The sequence below is a fragment of the Procambarus clarkii genome, chromosome 88 (genome assembly GCF_040958095.1).
Source record: "Procambarus clarkii isolate CNS0578487 chromosome 88, FALCON_Pclarkii_2.0, whole genome shotgun sequence".
NCBI lineage: Eukaryota > Metazoa > Arthropoda > Malacostraca > Decapoda > Cambaridae > Procambarus > Procambarus clarkii.
Window position 1 is genome coordinate 16,193,360 of NC_091237.1, and position 19,840 is coordinate 16,213,199.

Here is a 19,840-nt window from a genome sequence, read left to right on the forward strand (position 1 = left end):
ATTTTATTGTGCAGGTTTGGAACCTTCCAGTACTGTAGTTCCATGTGTATATTATGAGATTTCACTTATTCCATTCAAGAAAGTATATTTCGAGTGCTCTCTTGTGGTCTCAGTAATTTAAGTATACCGTATCACAGAGTCTAAGTGGGCCATAAAGGATCTCTATATTTTTTTTTTTTTTTTTTTTTGCTTTGCAATCTTGTTTGTCTTGAAAGGTGAGGGGGGATGTGAGGACTGAGAAATATTTAATTGGACATGGTATCATAGTATCAGTGCTATGAAGAGTATAAGAACCTTGTAATATGTTTATGTTTAAATGTCTGTTGTGCTGTAAGGTGGACTTTTGAAACTCCCGACAAGACGGTAGCTATCACCTACAATGGGTATACTCTGCCCTCTAGAAGTATATATTCAAGTGCTATTATATAAAAAAGAAACATTCCCAAAACATTTTGTGATTGGAAAACATGATGAAAATGTAAGGAATAAATGTATGATGCCAGTTCTAAACTCAGTAAGAGATAATAAGAAATTATTTGAAAAAAAAAAAAATAATAATAATAATAAATTGGAACATTTGGCACTCCAGTTCAACACGAGCCAGCACTCATCCACCGTGTGAGTAGAGGTGAACAAGGACAGACATCCCTGCCTATGGTGTTGGAGTTCTGCCTCACATACAAAGCAGTAGTACATTTCTCTATCAGGTGTGGCACTATATTATAGAATAGGTGTTGAAAAATTTATGTTGTTAACACTTTCATGGCCTGATGACGGTGTCGATGTCATAAAACCAAAATACAGAGTAGGCCCAACGATGCAAACGGCGTCAAATTTTAACAATTTGTAAAAGCTCCATTTATTATCCGAATACTGTAGAACTTGTTTTAAAATGCGCACCAACATATTCCCAACAATGAAGAAAAGCAGGTGTTGTTTACATGACTATGAAATTTTTCTTATACTATTGGTAACATTGTTTTAATATTTGTTCTTATATGCAAATATAAGTGCAACTCTAAGGGAGCACTAACGTCTTGAATAGTATCATCGTTGGTATAGCATCTCTAGTTTGAAAAGTTCTTGTTATCCAACCTGTCATTTTCCTTGCAGTTGTGACGGCTTCTTTATTGTGTTCTTTAAAGGTAAACTCTTCCAACATGAGCACACCCAAATCCTTAATATTGCTTTTTCGTTTAATAATATGATTTGACTGTTTTGTACATGGTATTTGTTTTTATATTTTTATTTTCTCCATAGTGCAGGAGCTAGAATTTATCTTCATTAAACACCATATTATTTTCTGTAGCCCATTGAAAGACCTGATTTACATCTGACTGAAGATTTCCTGTGTCCTCTATGTTGTCTACTCTCAAAATTCCCAGTGTCATCTGCAAAGGATTATACAGTTCAATAGATTGTGTCCTTGTCTATGTCCGATATGAGGATGAGAAAAAGTACTGGAGCAAGCACAGTACCCTGGGGGACTTAGCCCTTCACGGTTGATGGTCCAGATTTTATTTTGTTGACTATTACACATTGGATTTTGTTACTCAGGAAATTGTAGATCAACCTGCCTATTTTTCCAGTAATTCCTTTTGAACACATTTTGTGTGCAGTAACACCGTCATCACATTTGTTGAAGGCTTTTGTGAAATCTGTGTAAATTACATCAGCATTTTATTTGTCTTCCTTAGCATCTAATGCCATGTCATAGTGGTCCAGCAACTGTGATAGGTAAGCGCGCCGTGTTCTGAAACAATGTTGTCCAGGGTTATGGAGATGCTGTGATTCCATGTATCTTGTGATCTTATTTCTTAGCACTCTTTCAAAAATTGTTAAGATGTTTGATGTTAGTGCTATCAGTCTATAATTTTTGGCCCCTGCCTTATTTCCTCCTTTATGGAGTGGTGCTATCTCAGCTGTTTTTAGTATGTCAGGGATAACACAGTATCTAGGCTTTGTCTCCAAAGAATGTGAAGGGCCTGCAACAGTGTTTTTTTACAGTTCTTGATGAATATGGAGTTCCAAGAGATGGGGCCTGGTGCAGAGTGCATAGGCATACTGTCTATGGCTTTTTCAAACTCCAGTGGGGATAGGGTGACATCTGATATGATTTGATGTTGGCATCACATCTATGAAAAATTCATTTGAGCAACGGTAGTTGCTACTTCTATGGAGGGATTTGATTGGACAAGTCTGAAGAGGGTTCTACTTCTTCTACTCCCCGAGCCCAGCCTAAGGCCAGGCTTGATTTGTGATAACTTGGTCCAACAGGCTGTTGTTTGGCGCAGCCTGCAGGCCTACGTCCACTACAGCCTGGTTGGTCCGGCACTTCTTGCAAGAATTTATCTAAATGCCTCATGAATACATCCACCATTGTTCCAACAGTATTTCTAATGCTTGCTGGGAGTGTGTTACACAAAGGTGCCTATTGCACCTACTGTTCTTTACAGGTTCTATTCTGCATTTCCTCCCATATCTTCCACTCCAGTATACCTGGTTGATACCTGGTTGATGGGGTTCTAGGAGTTCTTCTACTCCCCAAGCTCAGCCCAAGGCCAAGCTTGACTTGTGAGAGTTTGGTCCACCAGGCTGTTGCTTGCAGTGGCCCACAGGTCCACATATCCACCACAGCCCGGTTGGTCTGGCACTCCTTGGGAGAAAATTATCTAGTTTTCTCTTGAAGATGTCCACGGTTGTTCCGACAATATTTCTTATGCTCGCTGGGAGGATGTTGAACAACCGTGGACCTCTAATGTTTATACAGTGTTCTCTGATTGTGCCTATAGCACCCCTGCTCTTCACTGGTTCTATTCTGCATTTTCTTCCATATCATTCACTCCATTATGTTGTTATTTTACTGTGTAGATTTGGTACTTGGCCCTCCAGTATATTCCACATGTATATTATTTTATATCTCTCTCGTCGTCTTTCTAGTGAGTACATTTGGAGAGCTTTGAGATGATCCCAATAATTTAGGTGCTTTATTGCTTCTATGTATGCTGTATATGTTCTCTATATTCCCACTATTTCAGCAAATTTCTCCTGCTTTGAAGGGGGAAGCGAGTACTGAGCAGTACTCAAGATGGAACAGTACAAGTAATTTGTACAGTATAACCATTATGATGGGATCCCTGGATTTGAAAGTTCTCGTAATCCATCCTATCATTTTTCTGGCTGACACAATATTTGCTAAGTTATGCTCCCTAAACGTTAGGTCGTCAGACAAAATTTTTCCCAAATCCTTTACATGTTGTTTTCCTACTATGGGCACATTTGATTGCATTTTGTATCCCTGTATTATGTTTAAGGTCCTCATTTTTACCGTACCTGAGTACCTGGAATTTATCACTGTTAAACATCATATTATTTTCTGTTGCCCAGTCGAAAACTTTATTGATATCTGCTTGAAGTTTTTCAATGTCTTCAGCCGAGGTAATTTTCATGCTGATTTGTGTGTCGTCTGCAAAAGATGATATGAAGCTGTGACTTGCATTTTTGTCTATATCTGATATAAGAATAAGGAAAAGTTATATTGTTAATCTACTGCGCAAATTTGGGTACTGTACCTGTACTTCAACACTTTGAGCTACCCGGCGTGCACGCCCCAGCCCACCCCACCCCAAGGTGGGCCTGGCATTTCCAGTGAGCGAGCACCCCCACTAAAATGTGTACAGTCTTTTCAGGTTTCTCAAGTCAATGTCATTCATTTTGGTATCAAATTGTTCGCAATAGAATTCTCTAAAGGGATATGTGCATACAAGAAAAAAAACCCAGGTGTGCTACCCGCAACAAACCAGAAAATCCGCCGAGGGTTACCCATGAGCAAGCACCCATCTGCACACCCACACTAAAATGTGTATACAGTACTCTATTCAGTTTTCTCACCACAGTTTTCATGCTATGACGTTCATTCTGGCATCAAATTGTTCGCACTCTAAAGGCGCGCATTTTAAAACTAGTCCCATAATGATTGTAAATAAAATGGAATTTTAACAAATATTTTTAATTTTGGATGCAACATGCAATCCCAACGGACATCCGTATATACGCAATATCCGTCACCGATGTTAAGAAAGTGTTAAGTATCTACCATGTATATATTATTTGATACCTTTCCCGTCTCCTTTCCAAAGAGTACTTTTTGAGAGCTAAGTTTTAAGATGGTCCCAATAATTTACATGTTTTATCATTTCCACGGGTGCTGTATATGTTCTCTATATTCCCTCTAATTCAGAGATATCTCCTGCTGTGAAAGAGAAAGTGAGTACCAAGCAATACTCGAGATGGGACAGCACCAGTAATTTAAATAGTATTAGCATTGCTGTGGGGTTTCTGGATTTGAACGTTCTCATAATCCGTCCTATCATTTTCCTGGCCGCTGCTATTTGCTTGTTTATGTTCACTAAATGTCAGGTCGCCAGACATCATAATTCCCAAATCATTTACATGATGCTTTCCTTCTATGAGTAGGTCTCATTGTGTCCTAAAACTTGTGTTTCATTTAAGTTCCTTGTTTCCACCATACCTAAATACTGTACCTGGAACTTGTTATCATTAAACATCATGTTATTTAGTCATTTAGACAAACTTAGTTTAGAATACAGACAGTCACACATTCTGTATTCCTTTTAAGAATTTAAGATTTTCCATACCTAAGTAATTGAGATTTGCCACTCTTAATCACATTTTCTGCTGCTGATTACTAGCCATAGTTGTTAACTGAAAGTAATTTTCCCATCTCCGACCAATGCAATTTTCTAATGCGAGCTAGTTCGGCCCACCTCTGCCCCCTTGTTTGGGGGGGAGGATGGAGGCAGACCAGGTCAGTCACTTGCTCCACCACTAGTTCTTATGATGATGGAAACCAACCTGATGCCCTGGGAGGGAGGGAGGGAGGGAGGGAGGACGTGAATCAGGAAGCCACCGGGGCTTACTCAAAAATTGACGTTTCATTATATTCAACGCTGGATTTTTGGAGGAGTGGATTCTGGATTTTGTAGCTCCCTGAAGTTACCTGCCAATGGAGAAGGAATAAAATGGTTGTTACCAGGGAGGAGGAGGAAGCACCGTAGGTATTCAAAGCGAAGAAGAGACATCCAACATTGACACACGAACCAAAGCCACACAAAGGCTCTGAATACCGAGAGCATTCACAAGATACTTGTCTGCCAGAACCCTGTTAGACCGTCAAAACTCCCACGCCCAGATATCAGTCTAAGACATATTAGCAGACAGCTGAGAAAGCAGCATACTTGCTCACATCATAGGGACGAGGGTAAACTACAGGCTGGTTAAACTTGATGACATTGCAGACAACCTGAGAAATGTGAGCCATACAACAGGGAACCAGGGAAACCAGAATCAACTTACATGGAGTCCACTGAAGCAGAACCAGTGGCACAAAGGTCGCAATCCAGAGCTGCCACCGGACACAGCACATGATGCACCCCCAACAGAATCAACCATGCATCCACCTCAGCCGTCAGTGGGGGGCCTGACGGCTGAGTGGACAGCGCTCGGGATTCATAGTCCTAAGGCTCTGGGTTCGATCCCCGGAGGAGGTGGAAACAAATGGGCCCAGTTTCTTTCACCCAGATGCACCTGTTCACCTAGCAGTAAATAAGTACCTGGGAGTTAGACAGCTGCTACGGGCTGCTTCCTGGGGATGTTTAACAAAAAGGAGGCCTGGTAGAGGACTGGACCGTGGGGATGCTAAGCCCTGAAATCATCTCAAGATAACCTCATCCACAACTAAAGTAGCCCTCAGGAAGCCAACCGACTCATATTTCACCAGAAAAGAAGGAGCCGTCTGCATACGAAAAAAAGCGCCCACCAGGACCTACACAACAAAAGCCCCAGTGCTGAAGAAGAGCATGAAGCTCAACCACCCAACAACTGGAAGCCAGAGAAAGCAAAACAAAACTTCCCGAAAACAATCCTGGACCAAAGGAGACACCGTAAAATGAGCAGACAAAAGAAAAAGAATAACCCGGTCAAGGGACCAGGCGGGCTCAGACAGCATGAGGAGGTCGGAGGTGAAATAATGCATGAGAAAGCTTGCATAATGGGACCGTGGTAGTATCAACCCTGAATGCAAGCTGATATAGCTCCGCCAACGCCACAAGATACGAGGCTGCAGTATTTGACATAAGGTGCCAATCAAGGAAATGCCAAAAGATAAAGGAGAGAAAAATCCGTTCTGACACCGAAGAACAATGACAAGGGGACAGAAAATGGCAGAAGGCACGCAAAGAAATTTCATATTGTTATCAGGAAGTAGACCAAAGGTGGGACACCATTAGTCCAGCTACCCTATCACTATAAAAAACTCGATATACACACATCAAAAAGTCCACACACGAAGCGTGGAGATGGTCAAACCAGCAAAGTAGGTCATCAGCCTGACATGCTGAAAGGGGTGGAGCCGTGGAATAACACCTGGATTCAGACACTAAGCCAACAGTGCTAGAAACTAAGGCAGAGCCAGCCATAAAGGAGCCAGAAGGATCACTCATCCCCACATAGGACTCAAAACACACCAAATCCCAGAGCTGCACTCCCCAAGTGCAGCCAAGGCCACAACAGCAGAGGCCAAGACCAATATAAGTGGTCCCCCGCCAAGTGCCCCAACTTCCTATATGAGTCAATTGAAATGCAGCTCGAGAAGACACAAGAAGCATACAATGGAACCCTGATGCTGACAGACACGAAGGTTGTCCACCACCATCAATGCCAACAGGAAAACCTGGGCGTGGAACTGCACAAGACCAAAGTCCAGCAAAAAAAGGGGTGGAAAACAAGCAGTCACTGAGAGACTCAAAAGACAAACCCCCCCAGAAACACCAGAAATACAGTTGACACTTCACACCACTCCAGCATGTGGGCATGACAAAAGTCGTGCCAAACCCCAAGTGAAAACAAAGGATTGCAGGCTATCCTGCATTCTGGAGCAGGAAAGATCCAGATTCTTGTAACACATCCAGTATGGGGAAGATGGAGGCAAGGTCCATCAGAGAGGTGTAAGCTGCGTCTCACGGAAGATACTGAAAAAGGGCCTTGCAATCCTCAGCAGAAGGGATTAAAGAGGTTGAAAACCTCTGTAAGGACATACCTGATGGGGCCCAAGGGCACACAGAAATAAATCCTATGGGAAACTGCACCCAAATCCTATTCATACAGAGAGGGAGGGGATACAAAAACCCTGCCTCTGTAGAAGATCCTCCTCATAGGGGACCAGGAACCATGCAAGGTCAAAAGGTCTCCAAGGGCCTATAGCCAACTTCCCCAAAGCTCCAGAAGGTGCAAAAAGAGAGCCTTGGAACAAAGCCAGCATCCTCGCCCATTGCCCGGGCTATGAAGGCAGAGTCCAAGGAAAGGAAAGGAAAAAAAGGAAGAAGGGGCTGGCTGAAAGGAAGACCTAGAAGCTTCAAATCAAATCAAATGTTTTTTTCAGGTAAAAGTACATACATACATACATACATACATACATACATACATACATACATACATACATACATACATTACATACAAGGTGAGTTACAAACAAAGTTGGATTTATAGATAAAGCTAGTACATACAATACCTAAAGCCACTAATATGCACAGCATTTTGGGCAACTATAATGTATGCTTCAGTGGGCTATCAGGCTTAACTGCCTCCATGCCCAATTTGGAAGGGGCAACCCTCTGGAGCTGACTGAGCTATATCCCTGCTCCAACCCCCAGCCTCCAAATTGGCACAGACCTAGAATGTATGTGCCAATGTGCCATGCACGGCAAAATAGAAAACCTAATACACAGAGCAGTCATGACCTGAAACGCCCTAACCTCATCAGGAGGGTCAGAAAGAAGAGCAACACACGAGGAACAAATCCCATATGACTCAGGGCTGCAGATGTCACCAACCAAGCAGGCAACATGGTGGAGGCAGAATTAGCATCGCCAAGTAACACGGATGACACACAACCCTCAAACTCACACATGGTAAGAGCAGGTTCAGAGGGGATATCCTTTGAACCACTGAACCTGCAGGAATTTTCAGGGCCCGAAGGAAGGACCCAATATGACACCTGGGCAGTGGGATGTGATGCTAGACCTCTAATTGAAGGTAATCGTGCATAACTATTTATAATGTACAAATATGGAGATGACGTGTTAAGTCAACACAGCAGATGCTGGTATGGCTGTGAAGGCCAGCCTCAGCACACCAAAGTGTAGCATGCATGTATCTAATGCCCCCCAACCCAGCCAAAGTCAAGGGCTGGAAGTGTACTTTATACAACACGTAACCAATCTACACGAGGACCAAAACAAGGTTGAGACATCAGGACTGAGAGGCAAGAACAAGGAATGAACTGCCATTACTACCATTAGAAAGTGATAAGAATCATGCAGCTCATAAAAATTGCCAATTTCAGCAGGACACCAAGAAACTTTGTAAGTAGTGAAAATAAAAACTGTAGATCATTTCCCAAAGGTTTCTGTCAAGACACATGGCATGCAACATGAAAACAATGCAATGGGGAAACATAAGAAAGAGGCAGCGTGTGATTCTATGCCAATATGAAAAGGTTCACCAGAAGGATGTCGCGCATGTCACAAAGCTTTTGTGACAATTCCTATTCCACCTCAATCAGATGAAGGCAGTAAAAGAACATCTGCCAAAATATTCAAGATCCCTAGAATTTGGACTATTGATAAAACTAAATCCAAAGACAGAAGAGACTATGGTCAGTATCCAATGCCACAGAGGCAAGGACCTGGACAATACATCACAGTTGAGTGGCTGACTACTGGCAAATTGTTGAAGTGGAGCCAGACTGCCAGCCCTCCCAGGAATTAGGCCCTTCACCACTATTCACATCATTACCAATGTTGATGTGGACCTGCACCAATGCCAAAAACCAATACCCTTGTCCCACATGACGACAATTAGAAACAAAACCCCAACCTATCTTGGATGTGTTGGAAAAAAGTTAAAGAGCAAAACTCCAACACTCACCAGGGAACTAAACCTTGAAATCTTCAGAGGAAATCTATAGAGCAGCAAACCCCCTTCAAACTCAAGATTTCCCACTATGATCTCTGAGCTAATGATCAACATGCTACAGAGAAATCTAGAGAGTTCAAGATGAACTCAAGCCAGAGAAAAACCAGCATTGAATGTAATGAAACACCATTTTCTGGGTGAGCCCCGGAGGCTCCCTGAAGCTTTCCGAACTGATATGTGCTATATTAGTTTGGGTCATCAGTCATAGGAGTTCTTATGCTTACCAAGAACTGTAGAGGTGTAGGGAGCAATGGCCTATGAGTACTTTAAATTTAAAGTATGTCATAATTGCCATCGACCAGGGAAGGACCCCAGAAAGGTAAACAAATCAAAACAGATCACTGTCTGGTTAACCTGTGCATTCTACATCCAAAAAAAATCAAAATAACTCCCCTCTAAAGAAACCAAACACGCAACCCTTCATGCGACTAGCACTTCCGATCGTTAGTGTTACACCACAGGGTGGGGAATGGGGAGTCGGCAGACCACCACTTCAGTTCTTGAGCAATGAAAAACTGCCGTCCAGAGGGAGGGTGTTGGGGAGCCTCCAGGACTCGCCCAGAAAATTTCAGCGTTTCAGTACATTCAACGCTGGTTTTCTGTGGGGAGCCCCTTCAACTCCCTCGAGCTAGCTACTCAAAGATAAATAAATGGGGAGACTTGCCCAAGAGACAGTAGCCCCGCAGGTCTCAAAATGAAGAAGTGACATGAAGAAGAGACATACGGCCGCAACAGGCGCCTCAAAGCCATACACAGTCTGGAAGGACTTGGAACGTTCATTAAATACCAGGTGGCCAAAGCCCTGTTAGACTTCCAAAACCACCGCACCCGAATGTCTACCCAAGACGTGTTGCTAAAAACCGCTGCAAGAGCAGCATACTTCTAAACGTCATGGGCATGCAGGTAGAATGCAGGCTAGCTGGATTTAATGACACTGCAGACAACCTGAGACACACGACCCCTGGAACATGGAACAAAGGAAACCCGATCCATTCTTAAGAGCATCCACCATCACAGAACCAGTGGCTTGCAGGTAGCAGCGCAAAGCCACCACGGACACAACACGTGATGCACCCCTGGCGTAACCAACCAAGCATCCACAACCAACGGACCCCTCCAGAAGCCCACTGTCTCATTCTTTATCAGAAAAGACAGAGAAGGCTGCAAACAAGCACACTGACCACCTGGACCAAAAAAACAGAACTGCCAGCATTGGAGGAGAGCATGTACCTCCCCAACCCGACTCCCCCAGAGGCAAAGATCAACAAAATCAAGGCCTTCCAAAAACAATCCCAAACTGAAGGGGCCACAACAAAGTGAGGAGAGGAAAGAAAAGAAATAACATGGTCTAAAGACCAAGAAGGCTCAGGCAGTGCGTGAGCTGCCAGAGGTGAAAAAATGGACGAGAAAGCGTGTAGAACGGAGCGGAAGCAACATCCACGCCGAACGCATGCTGGAGCAGCTCCGCCAACGCTGCGCAATGAGAAGCAACAGTATTAAGCACGAGATGCTGATCCAGAAAAAGCTAAGAGAGAAAGGACAAAAAAACCTGGTCCAAAATCAACGAAAAACCTTCACAGAAAAAGAAAGTGATGGAAAGACCGCCTAGAAACTTCATACTGTCACTGGGAAGAAGACCACAGGTGGGACACCATCAAAGAAGCCACCTGATCACTATATAAATAATGACACACGTTAGAAAGACCAGCCTCATAGAGCGGAGCAGTAAGACAAATCAGCGAGTTACCTCACTGGCTTGAGCTGCTGGAAGAGGCAGAGCCACAGAAAAACCCCTGGGTTCAAACACCGAACAAGCAGTACCTGAAACAAAGGCTGAGCTGGAAAACCATGGAGCCAGGAAAAGTTCACACGTTTTCCTGAGAGGATCCCAAGCGAGCCAAGACCTGGAGCAACAGCTAGACTGAGGAAAAGAGGTACAGAAACCTCCACCTCGACTAGTCTTGCCAAAATGCATCTACCATGACGGCCTTGCAGTCGGAGAATGCCTCACGTATAACGGGAGCCGCCGAAACCACACGGACGCAAAGAGGTCCGCCTCCGGATGCCCGTACATCCGCCAAAACCAAAGGAAGGCAGCGGTGTCGACCATCCTCTCATCCATGGAAAGAGGAATGAAGTGGGACAGCCATTTGCCAGAACACTGGACACTCCCTGAATGTGAACAGCACCGAGAGCTAAATTCTGAGAACTCAGCAGAAGAGTCACCAAAATTGACCAGCCCCAAAGAGCCACAGACCGAAGGGACCCCCTGCGGTTGAGAAAATGAACCACGGGGAAACAGTCCGAATGGAGTCGGATCACCGTGCCCAAGGGAGCCAAATCCGGTGCAGTACCTGCCACAACGCCGCAAACTCCCGCTCCATGCTGTGAGCCTGACATAAGAACAGCACCAACGACCCCTACCAGACTGGTGAGAACTGGTCACAAAGCCCCAACCCAGAGATGTGGAGGCCGTGAACACATCGAACGAGGGAAGAGGAAGGCATCATGGCACCGAAAAATCCGAAGATGCAGCAACCAATGCAAGGATACCGCGGAATGAACAGGACAATTGCAAGAGCGGTGAAAGTGGCCACTCCGAAGATACCAGAACAGCCTCCGAAGACGAACCCAGCAAAGCAGATAAACCAGCAAGGCAAAGTTCAGGCTCCAGCACAGCTGCTTGAGCACCCTTACGTCAGTTAAAGTCAAACTGTCTTTACGTCAAGTAAAGGTTAATATTCAGAGGTTGAAAATAGGGGACAGATACATGGAAAATGAAAAGAAAATGTGTGAAACATTAAATGAAAAGTTCCAAAGTGTGTTTGTACAAAATGAGATCTTCAGAGAACTAGACACAATAAGAATTCCAGAGAACAGCTTTAGAACACAGAGGTGTCTAGAGATGAAGTGAAACAAATGCTTTTGGAGCCAAGTAAGAACAAAGCAGTTGCCCCAGATGGAGTTTCACCATGGGTTCTGAGAGAATGTGCACCTGAGCTCAGTATTCCACTTCAGCTGATTTTTCAGACATCCAAGTGAACAGGAGTTGTAGCAGATGTGTGGAAAAAGGTTAACAGTTTCAATCTACAAAAGTGGCAGCAGGCAAGACCCCCTCAATTATAGACCTGTATCATTGATAAGTGTAAGAGTCAAAATATTGTAAGTGAAGTGAAGTGAATTATGGAAGGAGAAAGCGCTAAGCCATTACGACTATATAGTACTGGGAAAGGGTCAGGATAAGGATTTGGGGATGGGACAGGGGGCACACAAGACAAGACTAGGGTAATAATATACAGACGGACCACAGTCTCACACACAAGACAAGACTGCCCCGGGAACTCAAGACCGGGAGACATGACCACCACCCACAATTTCCAAGGGGAATGGAGAGGCTAGGTAAAATTGGACGAAACAATACAATTAATACACCCATAATGGGACACAGGAAGAAACCAAGTACCTAAAGGGGAGCCACAGAGACATGAAAACAAACTTGTCCAGAGGTAGAGTAGAATAGAAAGGGAATGCACGAGGCAGTGATGGGGCGAAGGCTCCAAACATAGAAATGCAGCTCAAGAAGCTCAGGAATGTGCACACCAGTAGAATGACAGGCGAGAAGCAGCCCCGAAATTTTTTCCCCGGACAAAACATCCAAACAAAAGATGGATGCGGCTAACGCGAGGGTGTGTAAATCACGCCGGCAAATACAGTAAAACTATTTCAGAAAAAAACTGATCACTTTCTCAAATACTTTTATTATGTGGAACGTTAGTGCAACTAACCTATAATTCTTTGCCAATGCTTTGCTCCCTCCCTTGTGTAGCGGGGGCTATGTCTGCTGATATAAGCACATCTGGCATCTCCCCTGTGTCCAAGCGCTTCCTCCACACTATACTGAGTGTCTGTGCGGCTGGCACTGTGCATTTCTTTATAAATACTGAATTCCATGAGTCTGGACCCAGAGCTGAGTACATGGGCATGTTGTCAATTTCTTTTTCAAGATCTGCCACACTTGTGTTGATATCAGTTATATTTACAGGGGTTTGGATATCACGCATGAAGAAATTATTCAGATTTTGACAGAGTCTAGGAGCCAGTCGGCCGAGCAGACAGCACACTGGACTTGTGATCCTGTGGTCCTGGGTTCGATCCCAGGCGCCGGCGAGAAACAATGTGTAGAGTTTCATTCACCCTATGCCCCTGTTACCTAGCAGTAAAATAGGTACCTGGGTGTTAGTCAGCTGTCACAGGCTGCTTCCTGGGGGGGGGGGGGCCTGGTCGAGGACCAGGCTGCGGGGACACTACAAAAAAAAAAGCCCAGAAATCATCTCAAGATAACCTCAAGAAGATAGCAGCCGTGAACCCTAGGGGGCAACAGAGTATGACAACCAACATCACCAAGCCTAGCCTAATAAAAGGCTAGGCAGATCTCCACTGTCCACAAAACACAAAACACAAGAAACGGAAACTAAAAGACCCTGAAGAAACACAACAAGCAAACTGGCAGCTAGAGAGAGAAGCATCAGCCGCTACATTGTAGTAAGGCTGGCTGTGCCAGCCGCAGTGCGCCCACATCCCACATTTTGTGCCCACATTTCTGAGCTGCAGAAAACTGCCCGGGTTCAGACACCAGGCCAGAAGCACCAGAAACCAAGGCAGAGCTGGTCAACAAGGACTCAAAAGGGACACTGCCTAAGAATGCCTCCAACCTGAACAACAGCCAGAGCAACAACTAAATAGGAGTATAAAAATAGAGGAACCACCACATTGTTCAGTCAGCTGAAAATCATCCACTGAGAGAGCTTCATCATCGAGTAATGGAGCCATGTAACAGGGAAGTCACTGGTTCCATGCCAACATGAAAATATCCACCTCAGGACGACAGAATATCTTGCAAAGCCAACAGAGAGACATGTCATCAAAGGTCCACTCCATGGTAATACAATGGAAATGCAGGATATCATCTGCGAGAATGTTTGACACACCCCCATGTAAACCACGAGGAGAACCAAATCCACGAGAATCCAAAAGCCGAGCTACTCATCAAGTACAGCTCCAAGTGGGAAGGACCAACATGATGCCTCCTGGCATACAGCGAATATACCAGTGGAGCAGTCAAACTGGAACTAGAAAATGCAGCCCAGAAGAAGACAAATCCTTTGAAGGGTCTGTCACACCATAGCAAACTAGCACACTGTTGTGCACATGGTGGTCGCACAAGTGTGTGGTAGTGTGCCAAAACACTAGAAAAAACAGTTAAAAAACTAAAATGGAAGAACACCTGGAGAGTAATGACATTAATAACAGACAGGCAGTATGGTTTTCGAACAGGAAGATCCTGCGTAACAAATCTACTTTTTTTTATGATAGAGCCACAGAGATTCAACAGAAGAGAGATGGTTGGGTTGACTGTTTATCTGGACCTAAAATAGGCTCTTGACAGAATCCCACACAAGAAGCTGTTCTGGAAACTGGAACACGCTTGAGGGGTGACAGGGAGGCTTCTGACATGGATGAAAAATTTTCTAGCTGACGACATGAGGGTTGTAATCCGAGGCAATATATCTGACTGGAGGAGCGTTACTAGCAGAGTACTACAGGGTTCACTTCTTGCACCAGTAATGTTCATCATCTACATAAACGATCTACCAAAAGAAATACAGAATTACTGTATATGAACATGTTTGTGGAAGATGCTAAGATACTGGGGAAGATAGGAGACGCAGACGATTGTCATGCTCTTCAAGTGGATCTAGGTAAAATAAGTGCTTAGAGCGTCATGTGGCAAATGGAATTCAATGTAAATAAATGTCATGTTATGGACAGTGTAATCGGAGAAAATAGACCTCAGACAACTTACAAATTATGTGGAAGGTATTAAGGAACCCTAATAAAGAATGCAATCTAGGAGCAGTTTTTGGATAGTAAACTGTCACTAGAGGAGCACATAAAGAACATTGTGAGAGGAGCATATGTGTCGCTTTCAAACTTCAGACTTCCTTTTAATTGCATGGATAGTGAAATACTAAAAGAACTGCTTATGACTTTTGTGAGATCAAAATTGGAATATGCAGTACATAGTTGTATGGTGCCCATATCTCTCGAACCACAACAAAGAACTGGAGAAAGTGCAAAGGCATGCTACAAAATGGCTTCCGGAACTGAAAAACAAGAGTTACGAGGAGAGGCTAGAGGCGTTAAATATGCCAACACTATAAAATAGAAGGAAGAAGTAATATGATCACCATTTACAAAATAATAACAGGAATCGACCAAATTGACAGAGAGATTCCTAAAGTCAGCAACTTCACAAACAAGAGGACACATGCATTAAGCAGTGATGTGGTGGAGACAGACTCCATAAACAGTTTCAAGTGCAGATTTGATAGAGCCCAGTAAGCTCAAGAATATGTACACCAGTTGACTGACAATTGAGAGGTGGGACCAAAGAGCCAAAGCTCAACTCCCACAAGCACAACTAGGTGAGTACATATTCAATTTAAGGAAAAGAAAGGTGCCAACAAAATATATTAGAAAGTTTTCTTTTGCAAACCGAGTGGTAGATGGTTGGAACAAGTTAAGTGCCGGTGGTGGAGGCTAAACCCATCAGTAGTTTCAAAGCGTTATTTGACAAAGGGTATTGGGAAGACAGGGACACAACGAGCATAGCTCTCATCCTGTAACTACACTTAGGTAATTACCCAACCAACAACCCTGGGAGGCTTGGAGAGCACTGATCACAAAATCCTAAGCCAGAGTCGAGATGTCCGTGAACACACCGAGCAATGGGGAAGGAAGGCGCCATGGAACTGAGCCTCAAAATGCTCGAAGACAAAACCACACACACACACACAAGCCAATAAAGAACAAATGGGGCCCAAACATAATGGTCCCGGCAGTGGCAAAACCAGAGGAACCAACACAACTCTCCAAAGTCAAACTCTGCCCATGGAAAACACCAGATATGCAAATTTTAGGATCCCACAAAACTTCGCAAAATAACCATCAAGTCACCAAGAGCTGTCCAACACCATACAGCGAAGGTGCTGCAGGCAGAGCTGAGCTGCAGGAGGTAGAGAAAGAGAAGTCAAATGTTAATTATAAACCAGATCCAACTAAGTCTGAACATGGGATGGAGTTAACTGGGACTACTGCTAGTTCACTAAGAACCTGGCAAGTTGAGAAAGAACCAGATCCACGGCTAGCATGTGGACTGGCTGGTAACCCAAACCAGCCAGTTACCAAGATAAGCCATCTTCACACAACATGTAAGGCTTGATAAATGTACTTGTGAAGCAAATACCAAATATGGGAATAATACCCAGACTGGGAGCCCATGACAGGATAAGCGTCCAAAGGATGGCCTACACTTATAAGATAAGAAGTGGGACTTGCTAAAGCTGGCGACTCGGGTAGGTCCACTTTCAAGGACATCAGGGTTAGAAGAATCCAGGGAATCGGAGTACCAACTCGCCATAGCCCTGAACCCAACTAGGAGCCACAAACAAAATAAACGATACAGCAAAAAAGTCACATTCGCTTCAGACAAACCATGATCCACTGCCTCCTCCAGATAGTGAAGTAGACAAAACAGGAAAGCAAGCAGCACCAAGATATACCTAGCACCCACCTGGAAATTACCAAAAATTGCAAACCAGCAGGCATGGAAAACTTCCAAGGAATTTGCCAATTCACCGCAAAACAGCAGCTAATACAACTTGGGCACAGCCCCAGCCAACACAGATGCTGATGGTGCAGTGCAGGTGGTAAATAAGTAGAATGCCCTACAAGTAATGATAGAATATAAGCTCCTTCCACAGTTTAAAGAATAAGCATGAAAATGCATTAAAATGCTTCTGTAAGTTATATACAGTATACACCAGGTACTAATTGCTGGAGATGGATGGCACAAGAGCCAGATCCAACTTCCTGTAGGCAGTGATAGGTCAATAAACAGTGACCAACCAAACTGCAGTCTACATGGACAAGGTTGTGCCCAAGCAGTTCCCCATCCATTGCAGTCAGAACCAGTGGTGCTTAATTTAAAAGAATCCCAAAATCCCATACTATGGCATATACTGTACTTATATAAGTTTATGATAAATAAATATTATACTGTTTCTACTAATATATACCACCTTGAAACATGTATTAAAAAAATATTTTAATAAAGAAAATAGCACCTACTTCCATACTCTGGGGCTATGAAGTGCATGTTCTTCATGTCATCTCTGCAGGTCTTGACATGGGAGTGGATCTGATCTGGTGCCACTGCAAAACAGGACCTTTGTCAGTTTTTCCTTCCTTCCGTGACTTGAGAAGCGCAACCCTCAGTGTTCAGTGAGCTGTTGATGTATCAGAACACACCCTGGCTGTCTAAGGGGAAACATTTGCCCAGACTTACCAATGTGGGTGTCCTGCTCCAAGCAACCAGGATGCACTGAGGCCACCTTCAGCTCACCGCCCCCCCATCAGCCAGCCCTGGTCACAACCACGCTCACATTCCCCTGGTTAGTCCCTGTGTGAGCCATGTTGTGACCCAGAGTGCTGATGACCAAACAGCGCTGCAAATCTGCACACGCTGTTCGTGGGATAAACCAAAGTGACGGACACACACGGGACAGAACTACACTTGACGAATTCCAAGTCGCCCCCCTTGACAATGACATTACATTCATGAGGATTCAGCCACAATAAGCAAAAACCCACACACAAAGTCCCAAGTCACATCACAGTTTTTACATAAGATACTCTCAATTTTCAACTTCGGGTAGCACCCATCTCAAGCCACTATTTTCGTGATAAAATAATCCTTATTTTCTAGTTCCTTAAAACTACATCAACCAAAAAGTATTTGGTAAATAACTTTACCTGAGCCAATCTTGACGAGGCCGTTGTGCTGGATAAATATGGTGTCGGTGGTGAGGTTGCCGTGGATGATAGGGGGGGAGCACGAATGCAAGTAACTGTAACAAATATAATAGTGAATGGTAATAGGCCCCCCAGGTAGGCTTTTGCAGCAGATCCCTCATAGCCTTGCCTGGGAGACACTCCACACCACCCACTCACTGTCCCAACTATGGTCAGGCTCACACAATGTGCCCCTGCAGTGGTTCATGGTTAATAACAGCACACACCACCTGATCCATGTGATCAGGCAGTGACAGGCCCGGAAGAGAGGCCAACAACACAGCGTGTGAGACACCAGAGTGAGGACTGACATGGTGGGTGAGGGAGACTCCTGGCCTCGCACACAGCACACGACTCCTCCACCTCCTGTGGCCCCGCCAGCTTATGGGCTGCTGGCCTGCCAGACTGCCGGGGCCATACAGCCTCTGTTACCAGGGAGAAACTTGGAGGAAAACTCAAACTGGGTTAATGATATGAGGGAATGAGTCCTGCATTGCCAGAGGACTTGTATTAAGGGAAACTTCCGTAATGTATTAACTGTCGTTCTCAACTACAACAAATAAGAGAGAACTTAAAGATATTGTACAATAATGACATCAATGTAAAATGAATATATATGTATATACAAGCATATTCAAAACATATCTTGCAGCAAACTTTTCTAAGAACAACATCCACTAATCCATCTCGCACTCCAATCAATAAGTTCTACTCTTTTAGTTTAGGTTGAGGACTCTGTACATAACCCGGGGTCTTCAGTAACCACTCATCAACCCTGGTGACTATCTAGCTGCTAGCCTGAGCCAGGAGAATGGAGTGTCGCAGAAACATACCTGAGAGCTGAGAGGATCTGTGTGCACCAGCGTTTCCAAGATTGAAGGGGTAATTTCTTAACATTCTTTTTCGTTAACTTTAGAAATTTTTTGAGTGACCCTGAAGACATATATTCCGTGATGAAGACAACCTGAAACAAAAGTATCATGAGCACAATGCTACCAATGCTAATGCCAATGCTAATATTTATATTCAATATTTTATGGTTTATATTATAAATTATATTGTTTATAGTCATTATTTGATTTTGTTCAAATACCATAGTTTACTTATTTATATTAAAATTACTATACATGTAATTAAATGAATTTAGGAAATATTACATATTAATAAAACTTTCAGTATACAAATACCGCATACAAGAAATAATTAAAAAATAAACACACACCCTAGGTTTGTCGTTTTTACTGTCAATCCAGTATTTGTGTAGCTTAACGATGTTGGGATGGTCCAGCTGGGTTAGGTTATCAAACACTAATCGAATTTTCTCTTCTTGCTCCCGGAAGTTTCGTCGCTCACTAAACCGAACCTGCAAAATATTATGCTACTGAGTATAATATTTTATACTCGGGCTCAAGACCTTTTCTAATACACGTATGAACCAAAAGATTGAATATGGTTGGATCGCACAGGAGCAGTTGGAAAAGCTATCTCTGGGCCAGCATGTCATAATAAAAACAGAGGCTTCTACTGGGAAGTGTGATAATATACTTTAGGTAGGATACTAAATTTGCTATGTGCTATGTACGAAGTTGAGTTAAAAGTGGATGATATGACATTTTAAAGGACATTTTTTGGGAGGATCAACTGGGATGAAGGACTTTAAGGGAAAGATATTAATGATACTACAACTAGGTAATTACAATTAGATGACACACACATACACACACCTACCAAAATAAATACAAGACAAAACTAGAAAAGGTCCAAACATATGCAACAAGGCTCGTTCCTGAGCTCAGGGAAAACAACGAAAGACTGAGAGAATTAGAACTTGTTACACAAGTGAAGAGGAATATGAGGATCATCAAAAAGACAT

At 43.6% G+C, this 19,840-nt stretch overlaps 1 protein-coding gene across 1 annotated transcript in view; it reads right to left on the minus strand.

Moving 5' to 3' along the window:
- LOC138359014 (nuclear receptor-binding protein homolog) overlaps window positions 1-19,840 on the minus strand; it is a 122,681-nt gene that overhangs the window by 32,874 nt on the left and 69,967 nt on the right. Inside the window, 4 exon segments of the mRNA XM_069317571.1 lie at window positions 17,245-17,328; window positions 17,929-18,023; window positions 18,801-18,931; window positions 19,190-19,330. Coding sequence (XP_069173672.1) covers window positions 17,245-17,328; window positions 17,929-18,023; window positions 18,801-18,931; window positions 19,190-19,330 — 451 coding nt within the window.